This window comes from Daphnia carinata, chromosome 5, assembly GCF_022539665.2.
Source record: "Daphnia carinata strain CSIRO-1 chromosome 5, CSIRO_AGI_Dcar_HiC_V3, whole genome shotgun sequence".
Classification (NCBI taxonomy): Eukaryota; Metazoa; Arthropoda; class Branchiopoda; order Diplostraca; family Daphniidae; genus Daphnia; species Daphnia carinata.
Genome location: NC_081335.1, coordinates 3,773,035 through 3,798,257, shown reverse-complemented (window position 1 = coordinate 3,798,257; position 25,223 = coordinate 3,773,035). Strand labels below are relative to the sequence as shown.

General features: G+C 39.2%; 7 protein-coding genes and 1 long non-coding RNA gene across 10 annotated transcripts; 6 read left to right on the top strand and 2 right to left on the bottom strand.

Annotated features, from left to right (window-relative positions):
• Nucleotides 1–124: 124 nt before the first annotated feature.
• Nucleotides 125–16,943, top strand: LOC130696619 (monocarboxylate transporter 12-like). Of its 2 annotated transcripts, XM_057519714.2 has the most exons (14): nucleotides 125–313; nucleotides 381–481; nucleotides 623–881; nucleotides 1,006–1,287; nucleotides 1,700–1,731; nucleotides 14,625–15,008; nucleotides 15,076–15,401; nucleotides 15,482–15,697; nucleotides 15,769–15,925; nucleotides 15,992–16,107; nucleotides 16,169–16,292; nucleotides 16,375–16,500; nucleotides 16,586–16,765; nucleotides 16,837–16,943. In XM_057519714.2, exons 6-13 carry the CDS (start codon nucleotides 14,729–14,731, stop codon nucleotides 16,720–16,722), a joined length of 1,482 nt encoding a protein of 493 aa, XP_057375697.1. In that variant the 5' UTR covers nucleotides 125–313; nucleotides 381–481; nucleotides 623–881; nucleotides 1,006–1,287; nucleotides 1,700–1,731; nucleotides 14,625–14,728; the 3' UTR covers nucleotides 16,723–16,765; nucleotides 16,837–16,943. The 2 variants fall into 2 exon arrangements, with proteins under 2 accessions (XP_057375697.1, XP_057375699.1); XM_057519716.2 differs by lacking the exons at nucleotides 125–313; nucleotides 381–481; nucleotides 623–881; nucleotides 1,006–1,287; nucleotides 1,700–1,731 and adding an exon at nucleotides 13,783–13,941 and having other exon boundaries at nucleotides 14,371–15,008.
• On the top strand, nucleotides 2,988–4,909 carry LOC130696663 (uncharacterized). 2 transcript variants are annotated; one of them, XR_009421030.1, is made up of 7 exons: nucleotides 2,988–3,079; nucleotides 3,133–3,204; nucleotides 3,263–3,402; nucleotides 3,473–3,656; nucleotides 3,719–3,812; nucleotides 3,974–4,063; nucleotides 4,167–4,909. XR_009421030.1 is itself a non-coding variant. In XM_057519768.2 (5 exons), exons 1-4 carry the CDS (start codon nucleotides 3,052–3,054, stop codon nucleotides 3,554–3,556), a joined length of 324 nt encoding a protein of 107 aa, XP_057375751.1. In that variant the 5' UTR covers nucleotides 2,988–3,051; the 3' UTR covers nucleotides 3,557–3,656; nucleotides 3,719–3,938. The 2 variants fall into 2 exon arrangements, 1 of the variants encoding a protein (XP_057375751.1); XM_057519768.2 differs by lacking the exons at nucleotides 3,974–4,063; nucleotides 4,167–4,909 and having other exon boundaries at nucleotides 3,719–3,938.
• LOC130696687 (uncharacterized) lies at nucleotides 6,133–7,574 on the bottom strand. Its single transcript, XR_009002688.2, has 6 exons — nucleotides 7,502–7,574; nucleotides 7,304–7,443; nucleotides 7,050–7,233; nucleotides 6,894–6,987; nucleotides 6,643–6,732; nucleotides 6,133–6,541 (listed from the first exon to the last, which is right to left on the bottom strand). It is a non-coding gene; the product is annotated as an uncharacterized LOC130696687 (long non-coding RNA).
• Nucleotides 8,071–10,552, top strand: LOC130696617 (monocarboxylate transporter 13-like). Its single transcript, XM_057519712.2, has 8 exons — nucleotides 8,071–8,446; nucleotides 8,503–8,828; nucleotides 8,909–9,130; nucleotides 9,199–9,361; nucleotides 9,429–9,544; nucleotides 9,630–9,753; nucleotides 9,819–9,944; nucleotides 10,029–10,552. Exons 1-8 carry the CDS (start codon nucleotides 8,164–8,166, stop codon nucleotides 10,163–10,165), a joined length of 1,497 nt encoding a protein of 498 aa, XP_057375695.1. The 5' UTR covers nucleotides 8,071–8,163; the 3' UTR covers nucleotides 10,166–10,552.
• On the top strand, nucleotides 11,313–13,349 carry LOC130696612 (monocarboxylate transporter 12-B-like). The gene is made up of 8 exons (XM_057519705.2): nucleotides 11,313–11,618; nucleotides 11,699–11,911; nucleotides 11,980–12,136; nucleotides 12,196–12,311; nucleotides 12,393–12,516; nucleotides 12,585–12,710; nucleotides 12,810–12,940; nucleotides 13,114–13,349. Exons 1-8 carry the CDS (start codon nucleotides 11,343–11,345, stop codon nucleotides 13,150–13,152), a joined length of 1,182 nt encoding a protein of 393 aa, XP_057375688.2. The 5' UTR covers nucleotides 11,313–11,342; the 3' UTR covers nucleotides 13,153–13,349.
• Nucleotides 16,944–17,422: 479 nt separating the features above from the next.
• Nucleotides 17,423–20,401, top strand: LOC130696620 (monocarboxylate transporter 12-like). Its single transcript, XM_057519717.2, has 10 exons — nucleotides 17,423–18,152; nucleotides 18,263–18,585; nucleotides 18,662–18,916; nucleotides 19,066–19,219; nucleotides 19,317–19,390; nucleotides 19,455–19,496; nucleotides 19,557–19,680; nucleotides 19,847–19,972; nucleotides 20,051–20,170; nucleotides 20,244–20,401. The coding sequence occupies exons 1-10, from the start codon at nucleotides 17,933–17,935 to the stop codon at nucleotides 20,246–20,248; spliced, it is 1,443 nt and encodes a 480-aa protein (XP_057375700.1). The 5' UTR covers nucleotides 17,423–17,932; the 3' UTR covers nucleotides 20,249–20,401.
• On the bottom strand, nucleotides 20,258–23,975 carry LOC130696630 (glycoprotein 3-alpha-L-fucosyltransferase A-like). The gene is made up of 2 exons (XM_057519731.2): nucleotides 23,499–23,975; nucleotides 20,258–21,243 (listed from the first exon to the last, which is right to left on the bottom strand). The coding sequence occupies exons 1-2, from the start codon at nucleotides 23,908–23,910 to the stop codon at nucleotides 20,468–20,470; spliced, it is 1,188 nt and encodes a 395-aa protein (XP_057375714.1). The 5' UTR covers nucleotides 23,911–23,975; the 3' UTR covers nucleotides 20,258–20,467.
• On the top strand, nucleotides 21,775–23,327 carry LOC130696645 (post-GPI attachment to proteins factor 3-like). Its single transcript, XM_057519750.2, has 7 exons — nucleotides 21,775–21,956; nucleotides 22,026–22,168; nucleotides 22,245–22,397; nucleotides 22,459–22,583; nucleotides 22,647–22,789; nucleotides 22,905–23,109; nucleotides 23,171–23,327. Exons 1-7 carry the CDS (start codon nucleotides 21,827–21,829, stop codon nucleotides 23,232–23,234), a joined length of 963 nt encoding a protein of 320 aa, XP_057375733.1. The 5' UTR covers nucleotides 21,775–21,826; the 3' UTR covers nucleotides 23,235–23,327.
• Nucleotides 23,976–25,223: the final 1,248 nt, after the last annotated feature.

Sequence of the window (25,223 nt, the reverse complement as noted above, 5' to 3'; positions counted from 1 at the left end):
GAGTTCACCATTACAGAAATATTTAATTACATGGTGAGTAAGAAATAAAACTAACTATGTTTGTCAAATTGATTCTAATCAAAGAAACCCGCCTTTTTTCAAAGGTTTTTTTTTTTTGTTTTTGCACTATTTGAATGGCTTCTCTTGCTGTTCCATGAACTGTGTCATACGAAACCACAAAAATATGAGATATTGTACTCAGCGATAACAGCCATACCAAATGAAGATGAAGCGGATCATCAAAACCAAGGGACAGCTAAAAAAACAACCTGATGATAACGGGAGAGTCAACGCTGAAAACCAGGAGCAGCAGGTACGGACAGTTTCGATCAGTTGTGTGACAATTTACTCTTTACTTTTAATGCGACGATTTGATGAAGAACGGAAGCGAACCAATCACAAAAAAGTCCAGTCTAAAACATTTCACAAACTACTTGGTGGACAAGTTCTTGCCACACAATAATTAGGCGATAATTAGCAGGTAATAGTTAGGCCCACACGATAATTAGTCAATGAAATTATATTTATCTTTACATCAAATGTAATCAGTATACCATTCAAACCAAATGCCTGCAATGATGTTTAAGGATAACATTATGTTTTGTTTTATATCACTGAATAGCCTTTGACAAACATTTAACCCTATGGCGGAAAATGAAACTTTAATGCGATATACTTGGAGGAGGATGGGCAATCATAAGAATGGACAATCATAAGATTGGACAAAGCTGATAAAACAACTTTAATGTTATCGAGTCTTCAACCTATTATTGAACCTTACTTTGGCCAAAGGAATACGCTATTTCTTTCATTTAGATTTAATTGCATTTTATTCCATTTTATTCGTTTATCTGCGGCCGATTTACCTAATGGATTGAAAGGTAATTTTTCCATTTATCTTTGGCATTCAAAGTTCATTGATTTCATGTGATCTCATTATCTATTTTCCCAAGACGATTTTACGCATGCACTGAAAGCTTGTATCAACTTGATCTTTTTATTTAGGAGCAGAATAGCTCGATGATTGGCAAAAAATAAGAAGGAAGGATTACTAAGATTCTATTTGAGGAATGTTCCAGGCAGAAATAATCAATAATCAGAGTCGCTTAGCTGCCATACCAGTCTACGGCAAACGATCACACTCACAGAGTTGCAATCGAAGCGACCTCTTTTATTGCATTACAGGGTCGTCTGCATTTGTTCCCGACCTCAGTGATCTCGTAACTTTTAACAACGAATACTCAATGAATCCGACTGGAAAAGGAGTTGGGCAGAACGCTGAACAAGGTGAGTAAACGAACTTTTTCTTCTAACTGTATACGCCAACAGACGCAACTTTTGCTATTCTGAGCACTAGTTTACAACCATTAAGACAGACCCATGTATAATCGCAATTTGTGCACTACAGTTAAGTCTTTAGCATTACTAACTTTGGATTAACGAGCAGACCAGTGCTACGCTCATAATAATGCTTCCGCTAAGAGATCCCAACTTTTGAATACCACAAAGGTATCAAATTCCAGTGGTAAATGTATCAATCTTGAAACCTGACTGTTGTCTATACGGGCCGCATAAAAGCACGGGGTGGAGTTTGTAATACTAAAGGTTAACGGTAACGATACAAAAGCTCACATATGCTAGTTTAAGCTTAATAGTATATACTCGAGCCTGCATGTTGATGAAATGTTATTGCTTTCAGGTGTGGATTACTGTCGAATGTGAATAAAAAATGTGTTCAGCCTTTTGATAGATGTGGATTACTGTCGAATGTGAATAAAAAATGTGTTCAGCCTTTTGATAGATGAACGACAGCGGGTGCGTTCTGGTTCTAGCGTGGATTCTGTTTCCTCGGCATCCTGTTCGCCCTGTTCCTCCTTCCGGAAACAAAAGACAAAACGTCGGAAGAATTTGGGGGTTCTTCGTGACCGAAACTGTTGAACGCAATCAACGTCAATAATTTGGATTATTTTTTAAAAGGTATGCTCTATGTCGGTCGAATTATTGTGGGATTTTCCGGTGGAGTCTATTCAGCCATTGCGCCTTGCTACATTGGTAAAATATCAATTTTAAATAATTGAACTAGATCAAAAAAAATTCAATTCGGTGTAGGTGTAGGTGAGATCTGAACTCTGACTATGCGAGGAATAGTTGGATTCTTCTTTCCGCTCAATCTTGCATCCGGTTTACTTGTTACTAGTGTCATGGGATTGTGGATGGACTGGCGATGGATTTCGGTTGTTTGCACAATCGAGCCAATTATTTTCTTCATTGGCTTGATATTTATTCCAGAATCTCCGTACTATTTGGTTAAGAAAGGTTAGTTAGCTTTCTAATTAATACCTGGTCACATTATTGACAGCATATCTTCAAAGAAAAGGACGACATAATGATGCGTAAGGAGCTCTTTGTTGGCTACGAGGTTCTGATTATAACATCAAACCAGACTTGTATCGGATAGAATGCCGCGTACAAGAGGACACCAAAGAAGCTTACCAACTCTCTGATCTCTATCAATCGTGGTTGCTTAAACCCATTCTGATTGGCGTAGTTTTAATGACACTTCAGCAATTCTCTGGGCTCAACGCGTTGGCATTTAATGCGACTGAGATTTTCAGGATGGCAGATTTCAATTTTAATCGTCTCGTTTGCGTATTCATCATCAACGCCGTACAGGTAATGCATGCACCATATCTTCCATCATTTTCACGAATTATTCTGATAATTTTTGATCTTCAGGTTCTATCCGTTGTCTTTTCTTCAACTTGTTTGCAGTTTGTTTGTAAAAGTTGTGTTTTGTAAAAGATTTTTTAAAAATCGCTTTTTTATATGGTAATCCGTTTTACTATGGCAATCCGTTTTACATTTAAAAAAAAAAAAAATTCGCCAAAAAAAAAAAAAAATCATTTTTTTCTTTTTTTCCGACACGTTGCCATCTACCGCTCAGACTCGTTACTACTGGCGTAGGCAATTTCAGTCCATTGGATGCCATTCGCAGTTAGTTCAGTAGTGTGGATGGAGAGAATAACGCGTGGCTGGAGGAACAATTGAAAAATGGATAAGATAATACAACAAAAGGATGGTAAGTATAAACATTATTATATTGGTTTTCAATTATTAGTTATTGTTTATTAGATCAAATTATGAAGCTGCAGGCCCAATTATTGGAACAACACAAAATATTAGATAACAGTAAAGCTAAGGATGGTAAGGCCTAATACGTAATGATTCTATTTATTTGCTTTTATTCATTTGTGTTTTGTAGCTCAAATTTTGAGTCTACAAGCTCAGCTAGGGGAAAAGAACAAATTGGAACGGAACAGTTTCCAAACAGTGAAGGAGGTTTTTCCAAACTCGTCCCTAACTGAACATGAGGATGAATTGGCATTAGGCGAACACAGTCAGGTACCTAAACTTTTCAAATAAGAATTCAAAACAAGTATAGAATTTTAACAAACAATTATTTATTGTTTAGTTATTCAGTCTACCACCTGACAGTGTGTTAAAGTTAAATTCTGTTAGTGCTGCACTAAAAGAATTGTTAGTAATAAGTCCATGAGGCGAAGGAAGTGAAGAATTGTGGGACCATATTTGGGCTGAAAATGGGTGTGGTATGGAAACCCAGAAATAGCACGAGTTCAACATAAAACATGAATTAGGTACTTTTCGGTTTTTTGTCTATTGAAAAAGTATTTTTAATGCTATTATTTTGCATTCACAGAATTTTAGTGGGGGATCAAGTCAAGTCTGGAAGTGTTACAGGATGGAAGAGTGAGCCTACAGTTGAAAAACACTGAAAGTGCATTACCATTAAGGTATGAGGTAAAGTAATAGAGTATGCAAATTGTCTAATGAGAAGTACCATCTTGTGTGAATGAATCCTGTGTAACAGCAATCCTTTATAGTTCTGTCACAGCTAGAAGCCTCAAATAATTCTGCTTCTCTTGCTAAAGAACAACTTGTTTTTTACGTTCAGAGTGTTGGTGAAGCTGGGTACTTAAATGGCCCTAAAGATGTTTCGTTTCGTTGGCATTGCAGCGATGAACATCATACATAGACTTTTTAGGTATGAAAGGAATTTTCTTGAATTTTTTTTTGAATTTATGACAAAGCATTTCTCCTGCTTTTTGCCAACCATGTCTAATCTAAAAAAGAAATTTATCCAATAGGAAAGGATTTTCAGCATACTGGGAACACAACTATCAACCATGCAACATTCTAGGGGTGCTATTTTATCATTCAAGAGCCTTATACAATGATTTTCATCTGCAATTTGTATGGCCTTTCCCAAGCTTCTGCCAGAAGTTGAATCTTTAAGTCATGTAAGTCACATGAGCAACAATTGAGATGCTTAATGGTGTTGTTTTTCTTTTCTCACCATAGGTTAATAGTAACATTGGATCTGAAAAGATTCTTGGTTGGGGCAAGACACTGAATAAATTGTAATGATTGGATGGATAACATGACATTTCTATACTTAATTTGGATTCCCGAGACGGTATTTTATATTTAAAAAATTGAAGTGCATATCTGGGCTCCCTTCCTTTCCGTAGCCCCGTTTCCCCTTGACTCGTAATAAGCCCGTAGGGGGTCATGCCCCTACTGTACGGTATATATAAAAACAACATATACCGAGGTTTGGAGGGCTCTGGCCGGAAAGGGGACGTGGATGTCCGCTTAGTCCGATGATGTGTTCACGGAGGGCTCTGTGGCTACCCACAAATCCGAACTAAAGGTTAATCGCTCCTGTAAAAATGTTCCAAATCTTCAGCTCTTCTTCCGGCTTCTCTTAGCCAATCACCGGGTAATCTCCCCGGTGGGTCAACAAGGCAGTGTCTCCCCCTGCCTGGGTTGACGGCAACTTTTGAAAGGGCTATTGTGCCTTTTTAAAGTTGCAAAAATAATTCTGATGTGCAGAGAATTGTCAATAAATTTTTTTTTTTAAACAAGAATTTCAATACTTGTGTTTTTAACTTTATTCATACTATGAGGGGTTTTTTTCCCACACTATGTATGTATTGTCCTTGGTTATTGGTACATACTTACATATGATTGAGCTTACAATTTTGTCTCATTGGGGAATCGAACCCAGGATGTTCGGCATACCGCGCCGATGCTCTACCAGTGAGCCATGAATCATATGATGTAAAGTTGGCTTTTTTCGTGTCACCTACGGACTTACATTTACACTTAAATTAAAATATAAAACGCAACGCTGCAATATTCTTCTCCGAGTCTATTCTGCTTCAATTACGTACATCTACTGAGGTTTGAACTCAGGGTAACAGGTATCGCAGCTAAAGGCTCTACCACTGAGCTATATGCACGTTATGAACACTGCAGAAAGATAAAGACGTAGTTGTGCAAGACTGCACAAACAGCCTAGACGATAACATAGTATATGGGATAATAAAACAATTTAGATATATCTCGTGGCTCAATGTTAGAGCATTGGCGTTGCACGCTGAATGTCTGGGGATCGGTTCCCATACGAGTAAAACAAAATATAAATACAAAATTAATTCAGAAAATATCCAGGTATTACACGATGTTCCTTGAATCTAAGTTGAAGTATTCAAAGAGTGTAATAAATAATAATTGAATGCTTACAGATAAACGATAAACCAATGGAAACAATGCATACCATAAAAGGTGGCAAAAACAATAAAAGTGAATTGAGCAAGCTAAGCAAAAAAAAAAAATAAGTTGATAAATGTGTGAACACAGTGTACACAGACAATGAGAGAAACAAATTTTGCAAAAAATATTTTACAAAAAAAATTTATTGACAATTCTCTGCACATCAGAATTATTTTTGCAACTTTAAAAAGGCACAATAGCCCTTTCAAAAGTTGCCGTCAACCCAGGCAGGGGGAGACACTGCCTTGTTGACCCACCGGGGAGATTACCCGGTGATTGGCTAAGAGAAGCCGGAAGAAGAGCTGAAGATTTGGAACATTTTTACAGGAGCGATTAACCTTTAGTTCGGATTTGTGGGTAGCCACAGAGCCCTCCGTGAACACATCATCGGACTAAGCGGACATCCACGTCCCCTTTCCGGCCAGAGCCCTCCAAACCTCGGTATATGTTGTTTTTATATATACCGTACAGTAGGGGCATGACCCCCTACGGGCTTATTACGAGTCAAGGGGAAACGGGGCTACGGAAAGGAAGGGAGCCCAGATATGCACTTCAATTTTTTAAATATAAAATACCGTCTCGGGAATCCAAATTAAGTATAGAAATGTCATGTTATCCATCCAATCATTACAATTTATTCAGTGTCTTGCCCCAACCAAGAATCTTTTCAGATCCAATGTTACTATTAACCTATGGTGAGAAAAGAAAAACAACACCATTAAGCATCTCAATTGTTGCTCATGTGACTTACATGACTTAAAGATTCAACTTCTGGCAGAAGCTTGGGAAAGGCCATACAAATTGCAGATGAAAATCATTGTATAAGGCTCTTGAATGATAAAATAGCACCCCTAGAATGTTGCATGGTTGATAGTTGTGTTCCCAGTATGCTGAAAATCCTTTCCTATTGGATAAATTTTTTTTAGATTAGACATGGTTGGCAAAAAGCAGGAGAAATGCTTTGTCATAAATTCAAAAAAAAATTCAAGAAAATTCCTTTCATACCTAAAAAGTCTATGTATGATGTTCATCGCTGCAATGCCAACGAAACGAAACATCTTTAGGGCCATTTAAGTACCCAGCTTCACCAACACTCTGAACGTAAAAAACAAGTTGTTCTTTAGCAAGAGAAGCAGAATTATTTGAGGCTTCTAGCTGTGACAGAACTATAAAGGATTGCTGTTACACAGGATTCATTCACACAAGATGGTACTTCTCATTAGACAATTTGCATACTCTATTACTTTACCTCATACCTTAATGGTAATGCACTTTCAGTGTTTTTCAACTGTAGGCTCACTCTTCCATCCTGTAACACTTCCAGACTTGACTTGATCCCCCACTAAAATTCTGTGAATGCAAAATAATAGCATTAAAAATACTTTTTCAATAGACAAAAAACCGAAAAGTACCTAATTCATGTTTTATGTTGAACTCGTGCTATTTCTGGGTTTCCATACCACACCCATTTTCAGCCCAAATATGGTCCCACAATTCTTCACTTCCTTCGCCTCATGGACTTATTACTAACAATTCTTTTAGTGCAGCACTAACAGAATTTAACTTTAACACACTGTCAGGTGGTAGACTGAATAACTAAACAATAAATAATTGTTTGTTAAAATTCTATACTTGTTTTGAATTCTTATTTGAAAAGTTTAGGTACCTGACTGTGTTCGCCTAATGCCAATTCATCCTCATGTTCAGTTAGGGACGAGTTTGGAAAAACCTCCTTCACTGTTTGGAAACTGTTCCGTTCCAATTTGTTCTTTTCCCCTAGCTGAGCTTGTAGACTCAAAATTTGAGCTACAAAACACAAATGAATAAAAGCAAATAAATAGAATCATTACGTATTAGGCCTTACCATCCTTAGCTTTACTGTTATCTAATATTTTGTGTTGTTCCAATAATTGGGCCTGCAGCTTCATAATTTGATCTAATAAACAATAATTAATAATTGAAAACCAATATAATAATGTTTATACTTACCATCCTTTTATTGTATTATCTTATCCATTTTTCAATTGTTCCTCCAGCCACGCGTTATTCTCTCCATCCACACTACTGAACTAACTGCGAATGGCATCCAATGGACTGAAATTGCCTACGCCAGTAGTAACGAGTCTGAGCGGTAGATGGCTACGTGTCGGAAAAAAAGAAAAAAAATGATTTTTTTTTTTTTGGCGAATTTTTTTTTTTTTTAAATGTAAAACGGATTGCCATATATTTGTCTGCAATGTCAAACCAAACTGATGAAAATGATGGCCACCTAACGAGTAAAGTTGAAACCAACTGACAACAGTGCAAGCAGAGTGATGAGTTGGACATTACATACCTAAAATTGAAACCCGAAAACGAGAGAAACGAACAAATATCATAATAGAAGTACGATCAACCGTTATCTCGTGTGTCTACCAAATCGATTTGTAGATGGGGGCAACAAGCCATTGTTTGATCAGTTGCAACAATAGCAACAAGTTGTTAGTTTGGTCTAGTTAAAATAGCCTATAGCCATTTCAGTCTGGCATGGCGTGTGCAGCGCCAATCAGTTCACGTGACACAGATTCCAAGGATGTAACCCCAACGACAAAGGATGAAGACGAATCTAACTACGAATACATCGTAGTTCCACCCGACGGAGGATATGGCTGGATCGTTACAGCTGCCAGTTTGTGGTGTTTACTCATTTCAGATGGAATCCTCTTCAGTTTCGGATTAATACTTTCGGATTTGAAACAAGTGTTTCACGTGCCCGTTGCTCAAGTGGCGTGGATCTTCTCCATCGTCAATGGCAGTTCATTAATCTCAGGTTACAAAGATTGTGTTACTAGCCTTTAATTCCACTTTGAACGTGTTACTTGTTAGGTCCCGTTGCTTCTGCATTGAGCAATCGATTTGGCTTTCGTACTGTCGTCATAACCGGCAGCTTAATTGGGTCTGTTGGGCTATTGAGCTCTTCATTCGCTCAGTCTATCGATAGTCTGTTTTTCACGCTCGGTGTGCTTTTCGGAGTTGCAGACGGACTCGTGTTTACACCCATTGTCGTCGGAGTGGGCTTCTATTTCGACAAAAGGCGAGCTTTAGCTACTGGAATTGCTCTCTGTGGATCTGGAGCAGGTACTTTTGTTTTTGCTCCAGTCATCTACTTGCTTCTGGAAACGTACACCATCAGTGGAGCACTCCTAATTCTGGTGAGTTAGCAAAATTAATTCTGAAGTGAAAATGTGTCTTAGATTTGTTTTATAATTTAAATGAGCCCTTTTTTTCCAAGAGTGGAATTTATTTGAACTGCGCGGTACTTGGATCGTTACTTGTTCCATTAAAACCTCAACGGCGGAGGAGACTGCAGGAAGCTGTGAAACTGCTTGTTGATGAAGTTGTAACACAATCAGTAGACACCCCACAGTCCTTTAGTGAAGCTAAAGTTATTCATCAAAATGAATTGAAAGCTCAAGAACGACTTGATGACAGGATAGGTAAACTGGAACGACAGGTAGGAACACTTTTGATTATTTTGCGTGACAATTACTCTTTACTTTTGTTATGACAATTAAATCAAAGTGCACTAGTCATCGCGTTGATCAAAAATCAATGAAGAAACGATTAGGAAACGTGTTGAAACTGTTCAAATTTTCGCTGTTCCGATCGCAAACTTTTGTTGTCGTTTGTGTCTCTAGTTTCTTTCAGTCAATCGGATGGTTTGTACCGTCCGTGTATCTCACAGGTAATCCTCCGCTTGTCGGATGCACACATCATTACAGCATTTAAATCCCGTGTATTATTTTACACAGCTCACGCCACTAAAATGGGAATACCGAAAATAGAAGCCTCGTTTTTGTTATCCGTTATTGGAATGTCTAACATGATCGGTCGCATTTTTAACGGATGGCTTGCTGACCAACCTTGGGTATGTTTATTAGGCTGTTGCGTAGATATTTGTAGTGAAGTAATAATCAATGTTTTTTCTTTTTTTTTTTTTTTTTTTTTTTAAGGTAAATGTATTATTTATGAATAATGTTGGGTTGTCGGTGGCAGGCGTATTGATAATTATGTGCCCGTTATTCACCTCCTATGAGTTGCTTGTCATGTTTGCAGCCATTTTCGGGCTGGCTTCATGTAAGTTATAATTTTTGTAGACTTAAACTATAACTAGGAAATGATTTAATTTTACTTTTAAATAGCCTGCACCACTGTCATTCGTCCAATTTTACTGGGAAAGCTACTCGGGTTTGAAAACGTCAGCAATGGTTACAGCTTCATGCTCATGTTTTACGGAGTGGCCACCCTCTCAGGAATTCCTATTGCTGGTAAGCCGCAAACTGATTTGAGTTTTCGAACTGCTGCCAAGGTAACTCTATTTTTCTCTCTTTAATTTGAAATGAACTCGTCAGGTTTGCTTCACGACATTTTCGGTGATTATCACGTTGCCTTCTATCTTGCCGGCTCTTCCATTCTTCTCTCTGCGTTCATTTGTTATCCACTGGGAACAATCAATCGCTGGGAAAAGAGGATGAATTCTAGTAGCTGAGATACCTTCCTAATTGCTGAACCGCACTATCTTTAGAGAACTTCGCCTATGCTTATTGACATCTACACTTAGATGAAATGGCGTTTTACATTTGTTTCTATACTTGTTTAAAGTCTTGTTTTTATTCCAACTTACGATGCTGGCTCGTTCAAATGGGGAAGAACACTGGAAGAGACTATTGTCCCTGTTCTTTTCCCTTGATGTTAAAGATAAGTTTCTATCCAATCCTTATCTCAGTGACACACACCCGAAAATGGTGGTTTACAGTTTTCCAGTCTGTTGCGATGCAGACATAATCCCAATTGCGTAAAAAAGGTCCAATAATTTTCCATTGCGCAATTCATTCAAAGAATGTTTAATTTAGGCCGAGTATGTGATGAAAACAAATTTTAAACGAATCTGAAAGTTTTCTTACTATTTTTCACTTTTACTTTATTTTTTAAACATCTTTTCTAATGAATCTGCAGAATGGTAAAAGCCCAAGCATTTTGATTAGATTATTCGTAGTTTCTTGATTACCCAAACCCATTTTCCTCAGTTTTTCGGTGTCTATAGATAAGTCAACTTTGATCAAATGGAAAAACGTTATCCTGAGTCTCGGAGCATACGTAAGATAACGTTTAGATCGTGAAGAAACTGTTCAGCGCACCGTTGTACATTACGCTGAATTATTAAAATGGAGGCACAAGTGGGTATTACACGATACTAGTATCAAGTTCTTTGAAGCCGGCTGCGGCAGTAGTAACAAATTCGTTTTCTATCCTACAGCGTTTGATGGCGGATACGGCGTTTATCAATATGAGTGGCAGCGACTCTGCTAATAACGCAGCCGTAACAACGAGCAAGGAAAAAAGACCTAGCTTTTCCATAGTTCTTCCGAAAGGAAAGTGTGGCTGGTTCGTTATGGTTGCCAGTTTGCTGTGTTTACTCGTTTCTGATGGTATCCTGTTTTGCTTCGGATTAATAGCTTCGGATTCGGATCACATTTTTTACAAGTCCACTGGTAAAAAAGTGTTGTTCTTTGCTTGTGTTCGTAGCATTACGTTCGCCTCAGGTATGTTTACATTGTGTACATTCATTAATGATTTCATGCTCGTCGTTTTCCATTATTTATACACTTTATTTCCTAGGTTTTGCCGTTTCGAAGTTCGGCAAGCAAAATGGTTTGCCGACTATCATGATAGCCAAAACTGTATTGAGTTTTGTGGGGCTACTGGCATATTCCATGTCACAGGCTTTCGGTCGCCTGTTGTTCGTGCTCGTAGCCATGGTTTTCGGAATTTCAGACACTCTTCCCACTATTTCAATCGTTGTTGAAAGGGATGCATCCGAATGGCCAACACTTTCCACTGGGATCGCTCTGTGCTATTCAGGAACAGGTGCTTTGGTCTTTGGCCCTTTTACCTACTATTTATACGATAAGTTCGCCATTACAGAAACGTATTATTATATGGTGAGTAAGAAATAAAATTAACTATGTTTAACAAATTGATTCTTATCAAAGAAACCATCTTTTTTTTTTTCTTTGTAAAGACTGGCTTTTATTTGGTCTCCGCGCTATTTGGATGGCTATACGTACTATACACTAACCTACGTCGTAAGAAACTACCAGAAGATGTGGCATTGCTCTCAGTCGCAACAGACGAAACACCTAACTCGAATGAAATCGAAAGCCATCAAAACCAAGGAAGAGCTCAAGAACAACCTAATAACGGGAGAGGAAATCCTGGAAACCAGAAGCAGCAGGTACGGACAGTTTTGATCATTTGTGTCATGATGTACTCTATGCATTTAACTATGGCGGTTTGTTGAAGAATGGCAGCGATCCAATCACAATACCAAACATTCTAGGACATTTCATAAACAGCTTGAGGAAGATCTTGCTATTGAAATCCGAGACTTTCATTGCACTTTCTTTCGCGAGTTTCTTGCAGGCGTTCGGTCTATTTGTGCCGATGGTGTATCTATCTGGTAATTTAACGCCTGTCGCATACACACGCTATTCGAAAATATATTTTTCTTTTACGCAGCTCATGCCATCAATATGAAAACATCAAAAGTGGAGGCATATTTTTTAATATCTGCTATTGGAATATCAAGCACGATCGGCCGTATTTTTAACGGACGGCTTTGTAGCAACCCCAATGTATGTTGTTACACTACAGATTTATACGTGGAGACTGCCAGTTTCAGTAACTAATGTCGTATATATATGTATTTTTTAAAGTTTAAGGTTCTTTATTGGAATAATTGCGGCTTAGCAGTAACAGGAGTATTGATACTTTCTTGTTCGATATCCACATCCTATTGGTGGCTTGTGGTATTTTCATTACTCTTCGGGCTGGCTTCATGTAAGTTATTTTTTTCCGACAATTCAAAAACCCAAAACTAAAATTATCACGACTTTCATCACAAAAAGCCTGCACAGTCGTTTCTCATCCCATTGTACTCGCGAAGGAACTAGCACTGAAAAATGCTACGGAAGGTTACGGCGTCATACACACGTGCTACAGAGCTGGTGCCTTCGTATGTTTTCTTCTTTCTGGTGTGTATATTTCTAACATAATGTGTTTTTATAATATTATCTGCTAATGTGCCTGCTTTTTTTCATTCCCTGCTTGTTTTTGTAATATTTGTTCCTCAGGTTGGCTTTACAAATTTTGCGGCCATTATTGGGGTTTCTTCACCGTTGTCGGTTGTCTCGTTTTCCTTTCTGCATTTCTTTGCTGGTGTTTAAAAAAAATTAAACATTGGGAGGGGAAGAAATTTCTGCAGGTAATTGAATACGAGTTGAAATGGCAATTTTATTTACATGAAATGTAATCGGTAAGCCTTTCAAACCTGATATCCTCTTCAATTGACAATTCTCTATCATTGAATTCGGACGTCCCCATCGGCCTGAAGTGTCGCTTAAGAATAACTTTGTTTTATGTTATATCATTGAATAGAACTTACGAAACAATTCACCCGCTGGAATGGTATTATAATGCGATATTCTTGGAAGAGGATGAGCAATCATAAGAATGGACAAAGCTGATACAAACAACTTTAATTTCTCGAGTCTTCAAGCTACTCTCAAACCTACCTTGGACAGCAGGAGTTCGTTATTATTTTTTTTTCGTTAAAATTCAATTACACGCAATCCTATTTTATTCGTTTATCTGTGGTGGATTTACCTATTGAGTGAAAGGTAATTTTCCCTTTTATCTTTCGCATCCTAAATCCATTGATTTTTTGTGATCTCTTTATCTAGTTCCCCAAGGCGATTTTACGCATGTATTGAAATTTTGTATCAATATGATCATTTTATATAGGATCAGGATAACTCGATGATTGGCAAAAAAATAAGAAGGAAGGATTACCCCCAACTCCCGCCTCTCTTAACGCCAAAGTACCAGGGATGTCCAAAAGAAAACAGTCATGATTAGATATGCTGCAAAAATGCCAGCGAGAACAGACGGTAGAAACATGTTAAAGTGAATTAATGTATTTAATTGTTATGCGTAAAAATGTCTTCTTGTTTTGCGAAATACTAACACTCGAAATGAGATTGTGGTGTTCCAGACAGAAAATAATCGATAACCAGAGTCGTCTAGGTGCCATACCAGTCGACGGCAAACGATCACGCTCACAGAGTTGCAATCGAAGCGACCCCTTTTTTTATTTCATTACAGAGTCGTCTGCATTTGTTCCCGACCTGAGTGATCTCCTAACTTTTAACAACGAATACCCAATGAATCCGACTGGAAAAGGAGTTGGGCAGAACGCAGAACAAGGTGAGTTAACGACTTGAACTTTTTCTTCTAACTGCATACGCCAACAGACGCAACTTTTGCCATTCTGAACACTAGTTTACAACCATTAAGACAGACCCATGTATGATTGCAAGTTGTGTACTACAGTTAAGTCTTTAGCATTACTAACTTTGGGCTAACGAGCAGACCAGCACCATGCTCATTATAATGCTTCCGTTATGATATCCAACTTTTTGAATAGAATCAACTGTGTTGCACAAAGGTATCAGCAGATTCCAGTGGTAAACATATCAATCTGGAAACCCGAGTGGGGTGGTTATTAGGCCTATACGGCCCGTGTAAAAGCATGGGACGGAGTTTGTAATGCTAAAGGTTAACGATAACTATCATACAAAAACTTCACATTTGCTTGCTTAAGCTTGAATATTGATGAAATGTTATTGCTTTCAGGTGTGGATTACTATCGAATGTGGATAAAAAATTTGTTCAGCCTTTTGATAACTGAACGATAAGAAACGACAGTAAAACTATGTGTAAAGGTGAAACAAGCAGTGGATCAAGCAAACGGACATTGTCCGTAGACACCTTGACTCTTGTGTCTTGACGCAATAAAGAAAGCCCACTAAAAAAATGTAAGACGTGAAAAAAAAAAGCTAAATTCTTTTATTGCGAGATACGCCGAGCTATTGATTCCGTTGTGCAAGGACGAGACAGACCAGTGTTTGGCCAGTAGCGAAGACACCATCAACGAAAAAGCTCCGCAATCCAGTTTTGAGCGCAGTGAATTGCCTAGAGCATCTGGGGAGAGATGGCTAGTCAAGATCAATTTAGTTCAGGCAGCAAGGATTTCGGAGAAGTGGTGGCAGAAGAGAAAGAAGAAGATCCTAAAGATGAGTATGTAATTATTCCGCCGGATGGAGGATACGGCTGGATCGTTACGGCAGCCAGCTTCCTCTGCATCCTCATTTCAGATGGAATACTTTTCAGCTTCGGACTAATCCTCTCTGAATTGGAACGCGTTTTCGACGAACCTGTTGCCAAAGTCGCGTGGATTTTTTCTATCGTTAACGGCATTTCTCTCATGTCAGGTTTGGCAACTTGAGCACGTTTCTCAAACCACAGTCTGTATGTAATCACCATATTTTCTATACACAGGTCCCATAGCTTCGGCATTGAGTAACCGGTTTAGCTTCCGGACCATCGTTTTAACGGGTAGCATGTTCGGATTCATTGGGTTATCGACCTCTGCCTTAGCACAGTCTGTCGATAGTTTATTTTTCACGCTCGGTGTCCTGTTCGGCCTCTCCATCGGCTTGATTTTCACACCAATCGTCGTAGGTGTGGGGTTTTATTTCGACAAAAGACGGGCACTGGCCACCGGCATTACAGTTTGCGGTTCCGGAGCTGGCACCTTTGTCTTTGCTCCCATCATTTATTTGTTATTAGAAACGTACGCAGTCAGAGGGACGTTTCTTATCCTGGTACGATATATATTTGACAGTGTCTTTATAATTAGGTTCCAATTAATACGCTAATTTTTTTTTTTTTTAACGAAAAAAAGAGTGCCATTTACTTGAACTGTGCAGTTCTCGGATCGCTGCTCGTTCCGCTGAAACCTCAACGACGAAAGAAGGTGGAAGAAGGTGTGAAACTTCTCGACATTGATGCTGTGCCAATTGCGATAGAAAAATCGCCTACTTTTAATGGCAGGAAGTCCGACCCGAAGGCTCTGGAACAAGGGCTATCAAACAGCGTAAAATCCGTCAAAGCAACTCAGGTAGGAAACAGCACATTGTGTATAGATTAACGTATTTCTTTAAACGTAATGCATGATTAAATTTTTTTTAGACTGTTAGCGTAGTAAAAGAAGTGAAGTTAACGAAATGGGCGTATTGGTCAAACATCTTCAAATTTTCGCTGTTTCGATCACCGACTTTTGTCCTCATTTGCGTGTCAAGTTTCTTCCAATCCATTGGATGGTTTGTACCTTTCGTCTACTTGGCAGGTAAAACTCCATTTCGTTAAAAACAATCATCCAGATTTGTAACATCTACATTTATTTTCTATGTAGCTCACGCGGTCGAAACGGGAGTCCCGAAAGAGGAAGCCTCCTTTCTCCTTTCAATCGTTGGAATATGCAGCATGATGGGCCGTCTTATCAACGGATGGCTTTCCGACCACCCCAAGGTAAGCATTATGGGCATTATTAATCATGTCACAATAATACATTTCAAAATGCAAATCAAAGGTCAGCGTCCTACTTCTCAATAATGTCGGTCTTACCGCGTCCGGTTTGCTGATTATCCTTTGCCCATTCTTCATCTCTTACGAACTCCTCGTATTTTATTCCGTTATACTCGGACTCGCCTTATGTAAGTAACTCATTTTCAAATAAAATAGAATGACTAATTGGCTAAGCAATCGCTTGCTGCTTTTTTTTTTGTTTTGTTAAAGCATGCACCGCTGTTACGCGACCCATTTTACTTGGGGAATTGCTCGGCTTGGAAAATGTCAACAACGCTTACGGCTTCATGCTCGTGTTTTACGGAGTTGCGACGCTTTTCGGAACACCCATGGCTGGTATGCATTCCATTTTGCTAATTAACAATTTTAAATATTGTGCGAAACTTGTTGACTAAAAACAGTTCGTGTGGTGCGTTTGTAGGTTTACTTTACGATACTCTGGGTGATTATCACGGAGCCTTTTACCTTGCCGGATCTTCCGTCCTTTTGTCTGCTTTTATGTGCTACCCGCTTGGCAGGATAAATCGGTGGGAAAAGGGACGCAATGCCAGAAGCTGAAGAGCCTTCTCTTCATCGGAATTACGCTCGTAATTGCTGCCAAGTAAGGATTGTTAATTAAGCTCGTCAAATGAATTTGCCTTTTCATTCGATGACTCCTCTTGCATGGCTAAGACGCGAACACATTTTGAAATCGTTCCAACACTCCAGGATTTAAATTTTAATTAATGGCGCACTAAGAAAAAAATTATCCGCTTTTTATGGTAAGTTAATACATTTTTAGAATAATTTTAAATATTTCTCCGGCCATTTCGCAATGATTTTACTCCTGTCTGAATCGTTCTCGTCGCCCGCGCTGACAGTTTCAATCTATTTCAAAAGTCCTTTCCAATTTCAGCCACCGAATGACGAAAGACTTCTCCCAGTTTTTAATCTCTAAAAGCATCGCGGTGTGAGACCAATGTTAACACATGTTATTTTAATCCTCAGCTTGACGGAGATAAGGTATTTCACGAGACGCGTTGTTATGCCATTCGGGAAAACCCTAAACTATTTATTTCCGTGATTTTTGTTTGCGAAATGTTGTCAGTCGTCTGGAGGTTTTAAGATTTATTTTGGAATGGCTTCAAGCTGAATGCGATGTTTAGCAGACACATCAAGCCAACTAAGTGTTTATGCTAAAGAGATTTGCATCCGAAACTGCACCTTGTTGTCTACGAGATGCACCCTGACGTGAAGTGATGTTGAACTATTAGCATCTCGTGACTTCTCAATTTGCATCTTCGTCCGATATAGAAATGTATATTTAAAAAATTGGAGATTCGTACAACACGCATCACCTACTCCGCGGGGCGTTTCGTTTCATGTCAAGGCCAGCTGTCAAACCAGTATGGGCACAACAGTCAAAACCTGAGACCTTATCTTTTCTCTGTCGCTTTGCATTCCAGTGAATTCGTCTACTATGTTTCCCAACATGGTATGACTTGTGAAAAAAAAAATATTGTAAAAAAAAAAAAAAATCAATAACAGCGCATGGCATTCCATTCCATTCGTTGGGTAGTTGAGTTCCACCCGTAGAGTGAAAACGCAAGTTCGTAAGTCCGTACGAAACAGTTGGGGATTGATAACCGTGGACGTATAAGACATAGTGTTTCGCGCCGAGAGCCCATCATTGAGTCTCCGCACGGATTAAACACATTTGCTCAACAGTCTATGGCTGAGCGGTGTCACGCCATTGAAAGAAGACACATTGCCAACAAACTCTTTCCAAATGAAGTCGGAGGAGAAGAGCTCCGAGCGGGTTGCGAACCAGCTCGACGGTAAACGCGGCTGGGTCGTCACGGCCGCCTGTTTTATGGCAGCCTTTCTAACAGATGGAATTACGTTCTGTTTTGGATTGATCCTTTTTGAATTGATTCAAGTGTTTGACGAACCCGTGGAGAAAGTGGCTTGGATTCCTTCATTCCTATTGGGCATCCAGTTACTGTCAGGTAATTACCCTGCCCATAGGCTGTCTAATAATAATCACGTGTTTTTTAGCCTTAAAACATTGTCTCGCGGTTTTGGATTATTTTTTGTTCTCTCTCCCTCTGCAAAATAGGGCCACTGGCATCAGCGCTGAGCAATCGATTTGGATTTCGCGCCGTCATCGTATCCGGGAGTGTCCTTGGTTTCGCAGGGCTTACCTGCTCGTCCTTTGCACCTTCGGTTGACGTGTTATTTCTCACCGTCGGCTTAATGTGTGGCGTAGCCTTTGGACTCGTGTGGACTCCGGCTGTTGTTGCCGTTAGCTACTTCGAAAATAGACGATCCCTAGCGACAGGTGTCGTCATGTGCGGATCCGGAATGGGCACGTTCGTATTCGCACCGTTCATCTATTGGTTATTAGAAAATTACGCCCTACGTGGAACGTTTCTCATCCTGGTATTGCATTTTCATCCCTCGTGTTTGAAATCGTGCGGTGTTGTCTGATCCAGCGGAAATTATTTGGTTGATGCAGGGGGCTTTATATTTGAATTGCGCGGCAGTTGGGGCTTTCTTCCGGCCAATGAAAAGAGTTGGAAGGAAATCACACGGAACTGTAATCAAGTTAAATATGAAGCGACGGCAATGCAAAACAACGCGCGAGTTGCTGGAAAACACGGAAGTTTCAATGTTGGCACTTGAACGCGGCCAATCCGACGTGTCGACAGAAGAATGCGTAATCGAAGAAGAGTTACGACCGGCAGATTTAGTAGAAGACGGTACTAAGCAGGTGTGTCACTTGGTTTTATTTCGCATGTCGTATCTCGAAATGACTTTGACAGGGTATTTCCCGCACAAAGCCGCGGACGGTAAAAAAAAAAAAAAAGAAATGTATTCACTGCGACAGTTTAATGTATTCGATGCGGCACGGCAATGCAGGTGGATGTGCTCTGTGCTACAGATCAAATGGAATCTTCCAGGAATCGATCCATTTTCAAATTTTCTCTTTTCCGCTCTCCCTCGTTCGTCCTAGTGTGCACTTCCAGCTTCGTTCAGTTGCTCGGAAGCTTCGTTCCGTACGTCTATCTCACAGGTATTTGAATCAATGTTCAGATAACTGGTTCACTTGATTTATCGCTGAAAGGTTTGCCACAAAATATGTTTTGATATTACGGTGGACCTTCTTTTAGCCTACGCTATTGACATGGGAATCTCCAAAGAAGCGGCCTCATTCTTGCTGTCGATTGTAGGCGTTACTAACACGGTTTGACGACGCATTTTGTGTTCGTATCGCCAAGTGTCTATTTAGAATTGTTTCTTTATTCTAGGTTGGAAATATCGCCGTCGGAGCATTGACGAGCCATCCTAAGGTACCGATTCTCAATCAAGAGCTTTAATGTAATTTAAACATTTAATGTCTCTCTTTTCAGGTGAGCGTACTGCTGACTAACAATATCGCCTTATCACTGGAAGGCTTGCTACTAATTGCCTGTCCACTTTTTACCACATACGGCGCTCTGGTCTTCTTCGCGGTTATGTACGGACTCTGTTCATGTAAGTTTTAAAAAAAGGCATCCTTTTATTTTAAACATTCTTTCCTCTTCAGTTCGAGGAACATTGCTATTTTGAGTAACTTCCGCTTGAATGAATGTTTGCTTGTTTTTTATGTATGTGAGTTGTCAATAGTTTGATGCTCTTTTGTTTGTTTTACTTTATCCAGCTTGCATTTCGGTGTGTCGACCCATTTTAATGGGTGAAATGCTGGGCTTTGACAATGTGAACAATGCCTTTGGCTTTGTCCTTATGTTTTATGGATTGGCCAGCTTCATCGGTATTCCACTGGCTGGTACGTAGTTGCAGTCATCCGATGATTTGACGTTCAAATGGTACAGTACATGACTTGCCTATTGATTGAGATGCGCAGGTCATTTGTATGGAACGTATGGAGACTACAATGGCACATTCTATTTTGCTGGATCTGTTGTTTTCGTCGCTGGTGCTATTTGCTATCCGTTGGCATGTATCAAAAACAAAGATAATGAAGGTACGAAAATTTTATATCTTTTTATTAAAGACAAGAGTGGGATTTTTAAATAGTTGTTTCCTTTTTTTACTAGCATGAAAAGTTTGGAACAGCGATCAAATGTTTTATTGTAAAACCTGTGCAGTTGTCGCGAGAAAAAAAACATACCATCTGCCATTTTAATCGTATTTCAAGTATTTAATAATGATTTTTTGTTTTCATCAGTTTCAATAAACAATCACGTTATTTGCACTCAGCCGTAACACTTCATCTCGCGTGTGTAAAAACTTCCAACATCTTTGAGGCATTCCAAAAGGCTTATGTAGAATCAAATCTAGGCTTAACCAAGCAATGGCTGCCTTCAAAATACCATTTTTGAAGACCTTTGGCTACTCTTTTCTCTACTGGAGTTTCGTGAAGGGCAGCACACAGATTGCAAAACGATTCCTTGTTCGTCTGGTGTAGGTTAACTACACGATAATAGGGTTTCCACCAAAAAAATTCCGCGTAGAGCGAATCGTCTTGGTCTATTTCTTTCAAGTACTCAGCCAGCTGGCGAGGACTGTAATCGAATGCGTTTATGTATGAATGCTTGGGAGCTATCATTGAATAGTTAGCGCCACCCAATACAATTGGGACCAGGTTTCTTCCAATAGAATCGAAGAACTTCTCCGTGACATAGTCTCGGCAGATGGAATTCTCAAAAGCCAAATAGAATTTGTACGTTTTTTCTATTACATCGTAGCAGGTAGCGCCTTTCCTCTTTTTGGGGCACAAGTCTTGTCCGCCACATTTTCCTTCGCTGCTGATTATGTCCACATCTACATATTTCTGTAGGTTGCGGACATACTGCATACGATTGCTTCTAGCGTGACAGTTTGACACCATCCAGATGACTAGCTTGGTTTTGCCTTTTGCTGGGTTGACACTTGACAAGCGGACATGTTCCTGTATGCCAAGTCTTTCGATCTCCGTATTTGGTGCTCGTGGTAGTGGTTCTATCCGACCGTAAGGTAAAGGAATGTCAGATTCAGGTAGATAAGTCATTGTCCAGTTGAAATAATCTTCAAATGCATCCAATCGTGGCATGTGATCTACGGAACACGAGCAAGACATTACAAAACAGCACTTTAAAACATAAAAAAAAAAAGAATACAGGTTATTAGTTCACATTGTTCTACGCTGCAGCTCTAGGGACGACATTTACACATGATGCCGTGTGCCACATACACAGTTTAATTATCGATTGGCTCTTAATATTTTAGATTTTCTGTTATTTGTTTCTGCAAGTCTTTAATTGGGAGTATCCCCCAGCAATCTACCAGTTAATTGAGGGTTTTGAAGCGGAAGCAGAATAAACTGTGCATTATTGGGCGGATACTGTGCTTCAATTGTTTCTTGCCTCCAGCAGCCGACACAAGACACGACGTAGAAATTTTTTGTTTTGAAAGTTTAAACCTTCATGATTCAAAGCTGCCAGTAGTTTCGTTCTTAACCTCAAAGGAAAGCATTAAGTAGCAGAAATTGACCGTTTTCATTAGGGATATATTATTGCCTTGAAACCCTTATGAATTTCATGAGGGTTTTCTCAGAAAATCTGTTAAGTCATTAGAGTTGAAGGAACAGTTCAGTCCTTATACTCCTTGAGAAGGCTCCAGCAAAGTTCGAAAATCTACAATGAAGGAAATAGTGATTGCAATCACAGTAGCCTTCTTGTTTGTGCTAAAATCTGTCCTGGCATCCACTGGAGATCGCTCTCAAATGTTTTATAGCTGTCTTCAGGATTGTTTAACCCAAAACTGTTCTGGTAGTGTAACACACTGCAATCGTGGAAAAACTATGCAGTTTTTTATTTTGAATTTTTTTTTAACACTAGGTTCGTCTCAAGATTCTCAATCGTTTCTCATACCACAGGCTCTCCAGTGGACCTGCTCCGATGAATGCAAATATTTTTGCATGTGGCCTACTGTAAATTGGTTTGTTGAAGCTGAAATTGGGGTTCAGCAATTTTATGGAAGGGTACATTAGTTTTTTGTTTGAAATTTGGTGATGGTGTGTACTGTGATTATAGATTTGTTTGTGAATTTTTTTTCAGTGGCCATTTGTAAGATTATGGGGGATTCAAGAACCTGCAGCGACCTTATTCTCCATCCTGAATTTAGTTGGTCACGTAGTCATGATTAAAAGATTCCGAAAAGAAGTTAGACCTAGTGCTCCCTTTTACCGAATGACACATTGTTTTTGTATTGTAAGTTTAGTATTTAAAAACTTTTAGAGCTCGGGTAATGTTAAACACACTACAATCACAGATTTGCTGTCATGCTTGGCTATGGTCCACTATTTTCCATATTCGAGATGTCCGATTTACGGAAATAATGGATTATTTGGGTGCATTCAGCATGGTATTATTCTCAGTTTACCATTTTCTGGTTAGGTAATTGATTGCATCCATTATTGCTAACTGTTTACTACTTACGCATCTTTTTATTCGCAATAGAGTGTTGGCATTTCAATCGCGCAGCTCTCAATATTCATTGTTTTTCGGAATTGCCATAGGATTTTACTTTGTTTGTCATAGTTACACCACCTTCTTTGTCAAAATGGATTATGGATATAACATGCTCATCAACATAGCCTTTGGTAAGGACCAAATTCTTTTTTGATCGCATGTCCTGTGGCTGGCTTGTAACAGCTAAGTTTACGAAATTAGGTTTTTGTATTTAAGTTTATTTCTTTATATACGTTGGATTCCTAGGAGCGGTCAATATCTTGGGATGGTCAATTTGGTGCTTTAAATTTTACAAGCCAAGACCGTATGTGAAACAGTGCGCAGCCTTCGTTGCCCTCGTTGCCTTCACGACACTGTTTGAAGTACTGGATTTTCCGCCTTTGTTTTGGGTGCTCGATGCTCATGCTCTGTGGCACTTGTCAACCGCGCCGCTAGCCATTTTGTGGTATAAGTAAGTAACGAAAGCCGTTATTCGCATTGTACAACATTTCACGCCTTACTTTTTCCCGTAGGTTTTTGATTGACGATTGTCATCATATGGAAGGACAGAAGCTTGATCTCGAAAAACTGGCTTAGTTTAATAGTAAAGAAGCTGCCTGGCATTCTTTATTTTAATGCAAATGGCTTTCTTCTACTGCAGCATAGCCACATTCTCAAGGGGACTGACTGTAATATAGCAAGACTGTTCAGAAAAAGCATGCCATCACCTGACGGTGAAAAAAATCGGTATTTACGTATATGGTTGCATAATCATTTTTCATAAAATCCAAAACAGTTTTCGGAGGCATGACACTCGTTCTTGGATTAAATAGGCTAAAGTGATTATTGATGTTAGTTTACCTGGAGGCTCGGTAGAGAACATGATGAAAATTTGATCTGGTCTCCTGTTTGGTAGGATCCAAGGTCCCCTTCTTTGAGTCGGAGTATGTACCAAAAAAGCATCGAAATTGTAATCCTTCACGTAAGAGTGGTTGGTGGTTAGGAGGCAGTTAGTCACTTCACAACCGGCATTGATAAATCCTACACGTCCCATAGTGAATCGAAAACCCCATAATTGAGGGTACGTCAAAAGCACGATTTTGGTTTTGTTGAGAATTGATAATTGAATTTTCGTTGACACCTGTCGAGTAGGAATGTCCGAAATTTGCGACACATACTGAGACTGTGGAGGCATGTATGTGGTAAAGATGATTACTATGGCTATCATAGCTAGCAGTAGTAATTTGATAACTGTGTTACTGTTTTTCATCATTTTAACATGATTTTACTGAAGCCAACAGTCTACAAGAAAAAAAAAACACACAAAAAATGTGACTACACGAAACTTCTTTTAATTTCCTACAACACAATTAGTGGTTTAAATGCTAAATTTTTCACTAGCAAAGTGGTAACGGACCCGGTATCGGGCGCTGATGTGTGATAGTGACTAAGTCTCGGTCACTACTGCTCAACTTTTTTTTTCTATATCCCACCCAAACATACTCCATGTCTTTACCGAACATTGTTAGCTAAGGTAACTGAGCACTGGCGGTCTCATGGGCAATTAACTCTGTTATTCTGAATTGTGTTTTGAGGTCTGCGGCTTAGGAAGATTTTTAACGGTTAGTTAGATAACGGATTGTTTCTTGAAAAATAAGGTGGGCAAGAGTTTAAACATAGGTGTTGAGCATTGACGCAACAATTTTGCAAAGCAGCTGACAGCAAACTAGTTTTTCTGATAGTTTCTGCTATGACTTCACACTGTGCCCACGACATTATACATCAGTCGTTCCTTGCTAAGCATTGAAAAAATAGCATCACCACAAGTTAAATGACCAGTGGGATCACGGATAAGTGATTCTGATCACATAAACCCCTTAGTTTACGATTCAACGTTAACATTTGCCCGTATGAGGCCGAAGCCCGATCATGTGAAAGACAAATTCTAAAGAACAGTAAGATTGTTCGTCATGTGGGACACTTAAAAATGGGACGCCATTGAATTCTTCTGCTATCAACCGAAAGTTAAATGGTCAAGCATATAGCTAAAAAAATGCCAGGGGGTTGTGCGGGTTTTATGTCATCAGTTATAGTTTTTTGGGAAATGATGTTGGGAAAAACAACGACGATAAATAATCCGTGAAGGTTATTTCTGAAAGAGTTCTGGAGGAAGCCTACTAGAAGCAGGCCACTGAGGAGGAAAATTTTTTTTTTTTTCAAATAAGCCGATTCAAACAGCACTCTTATTTAGGGCATGATGACCGTACTAAAACACGCATGAAGGGAGACTTGCACAATTGAATCACTGCTGTTGCTCTTCTTTATCCCGTTATTGGCATTATTCGCGATATCGTGTCCAATTCCGATTTCCGTTATGCGAAAGAAGAATTAAAGCTACACAATGTTTCAGTAGAACTCAAAAATTCACCAGTTGGCTTGTGGTTGTAGCAATTGTGGCTAAGACCTAACACGCTAGCAAGATAAGTCATACCATCATACACTTGCGATTTCGAATTGCGAATTTTCCTCCATTTGGTTTACGAATTGCGTTTAGCAAGTCTGGCAACGTTCCGCAACTGTATTTCA

Coding starts and splice junctions, on each gene's coding strand:
- LOC130696620 (XM_057519717.2), top strand. CDS start 17,933: ATGAAGTCGGAGGAGAAGAGCTCCGAGCGGGTTGCGAACCAGCTCGAC. Junction 19,391..19,454: donor TTGTAGGCGTTACTAACACG/GTTTGACGACGC, acceptor TCTTTATTCTAG/GTTGGAAATATCGCCGTCGG. Junction 19,497..19,556: donor CATTGACGAGCCATCCTAAG/GTACCGATTCTC, acceptor CTCTCTTTTCAG/GTGAGCGTACTGCTGACTAA.
- LOC130696630 (XM_057519731.2), bottom strand. CDS start 23,910: ATGATGAAAAACAGTAACACAGTTATCAAATTACTACTGCTAGCTATG. Junction 21,244..23,498: donor GTTCTCTACCGAGCCTCCAG/GTAAACTAACAT, acceptor CGTGTTCCGTAG/ATCACATGCCACGATTGGAT.
- LOC130696617 (XM_057519712.2), top strand. CDS start 8,164: ATGGCGTGTGCAGCGCCAATCAGTTCACGTGACACAGATTCCAAGGAT. Junction 9,131..9,198: donor TAGGTAAACTGGAACGACAG/GTAGGAACACTT, acceptor ATTAAATCAAAG/TGCACTAGTCATCGCGTTGA. Junction 9,754..9,818: donor CATTTTCGGGCTGGCTTCAT/GTAAGTTATAAT, acceptor ACTTTTAAATAG/CCTGCACCACTGTCATTCGT.
- LOC130696645 (XM_057519750.2), top strand. CDS start 21,827: ATGAAGGAAATAGTGATTGCAATCACAGTAGCCTTCTTGTTTGTGCTA. Junction 21,957..22,025: donor TTTAACCCAAAACTGTTCTG/GTAGTGTAACAC, acceptor TTTTAACACTAG/GTTCGTCTCAAGATTCTCAA. Junction 22,584..22,646: donor GTTTACCATTTTCTGGTTAG/GTAATTGATTGC, acceptor TATTCGCAATAG/AGTGTTGGCATTTCAATCGC.
- LOC130696663 (XM_057519768.2), top strand. CDS start 3,052: ATGGATAAGATAATACAACAAAAGGATG. Junction 3,080..3,132: donor GATAATACAACAAAAGGATG/GTAAGTATAAAC, acceptor ATTGTTTATTAG/ATCAAATTATGAAGCTGCAG. Junction 3,205..3,262: donor TAACAGTAAAGCTAAGGATG/GTAAGGCCTAAT, acceptor TGTGTTTTGTAG/CTCAAATTTTGAGTCTACAA.
- LOC130696612 (XM_057519705.2), top strand. CDS start 11,343: ATGATAGCCAAAACTGTATTGAGTTTTGTGGGGCTACTGGCATATTCC. Junction 11,912..11,979: donor CTGGAAACCAGAAGCAGCAG/GTACGGACAGTT, acceptor GGTTTGTTGAAG/AATGGCAGCGATCCAATCAC. Junction 12,941..13,113: donor AGGGGAAGAAATTTCTGCAG/GTAATTGAATAC, acceptor ATCATTGAATAG/AACTTACGAAACAATTCACC.
- LOC130696619 (XM_057519714.2), top strand. CDS start 14,729: ATGGCTAGTCAAGATCAATTTAGTTCAGGCAGCAAGGATTTCGGAGAA. Junction 15,402..15,481: donor GAGGGACGTTTCTTATCCTG/GTACGATATATA, acceptor AACGAAAAAAAG/AGTGCCATTTACTTGAACTG. Junction 15,698..15,768: donor AATCCGTCAAAGCAACTCAG/GTAGGAAACAGC, acceptor AATTTTTTTTAG/ACTGTTAGCGTAGTAAAAGA.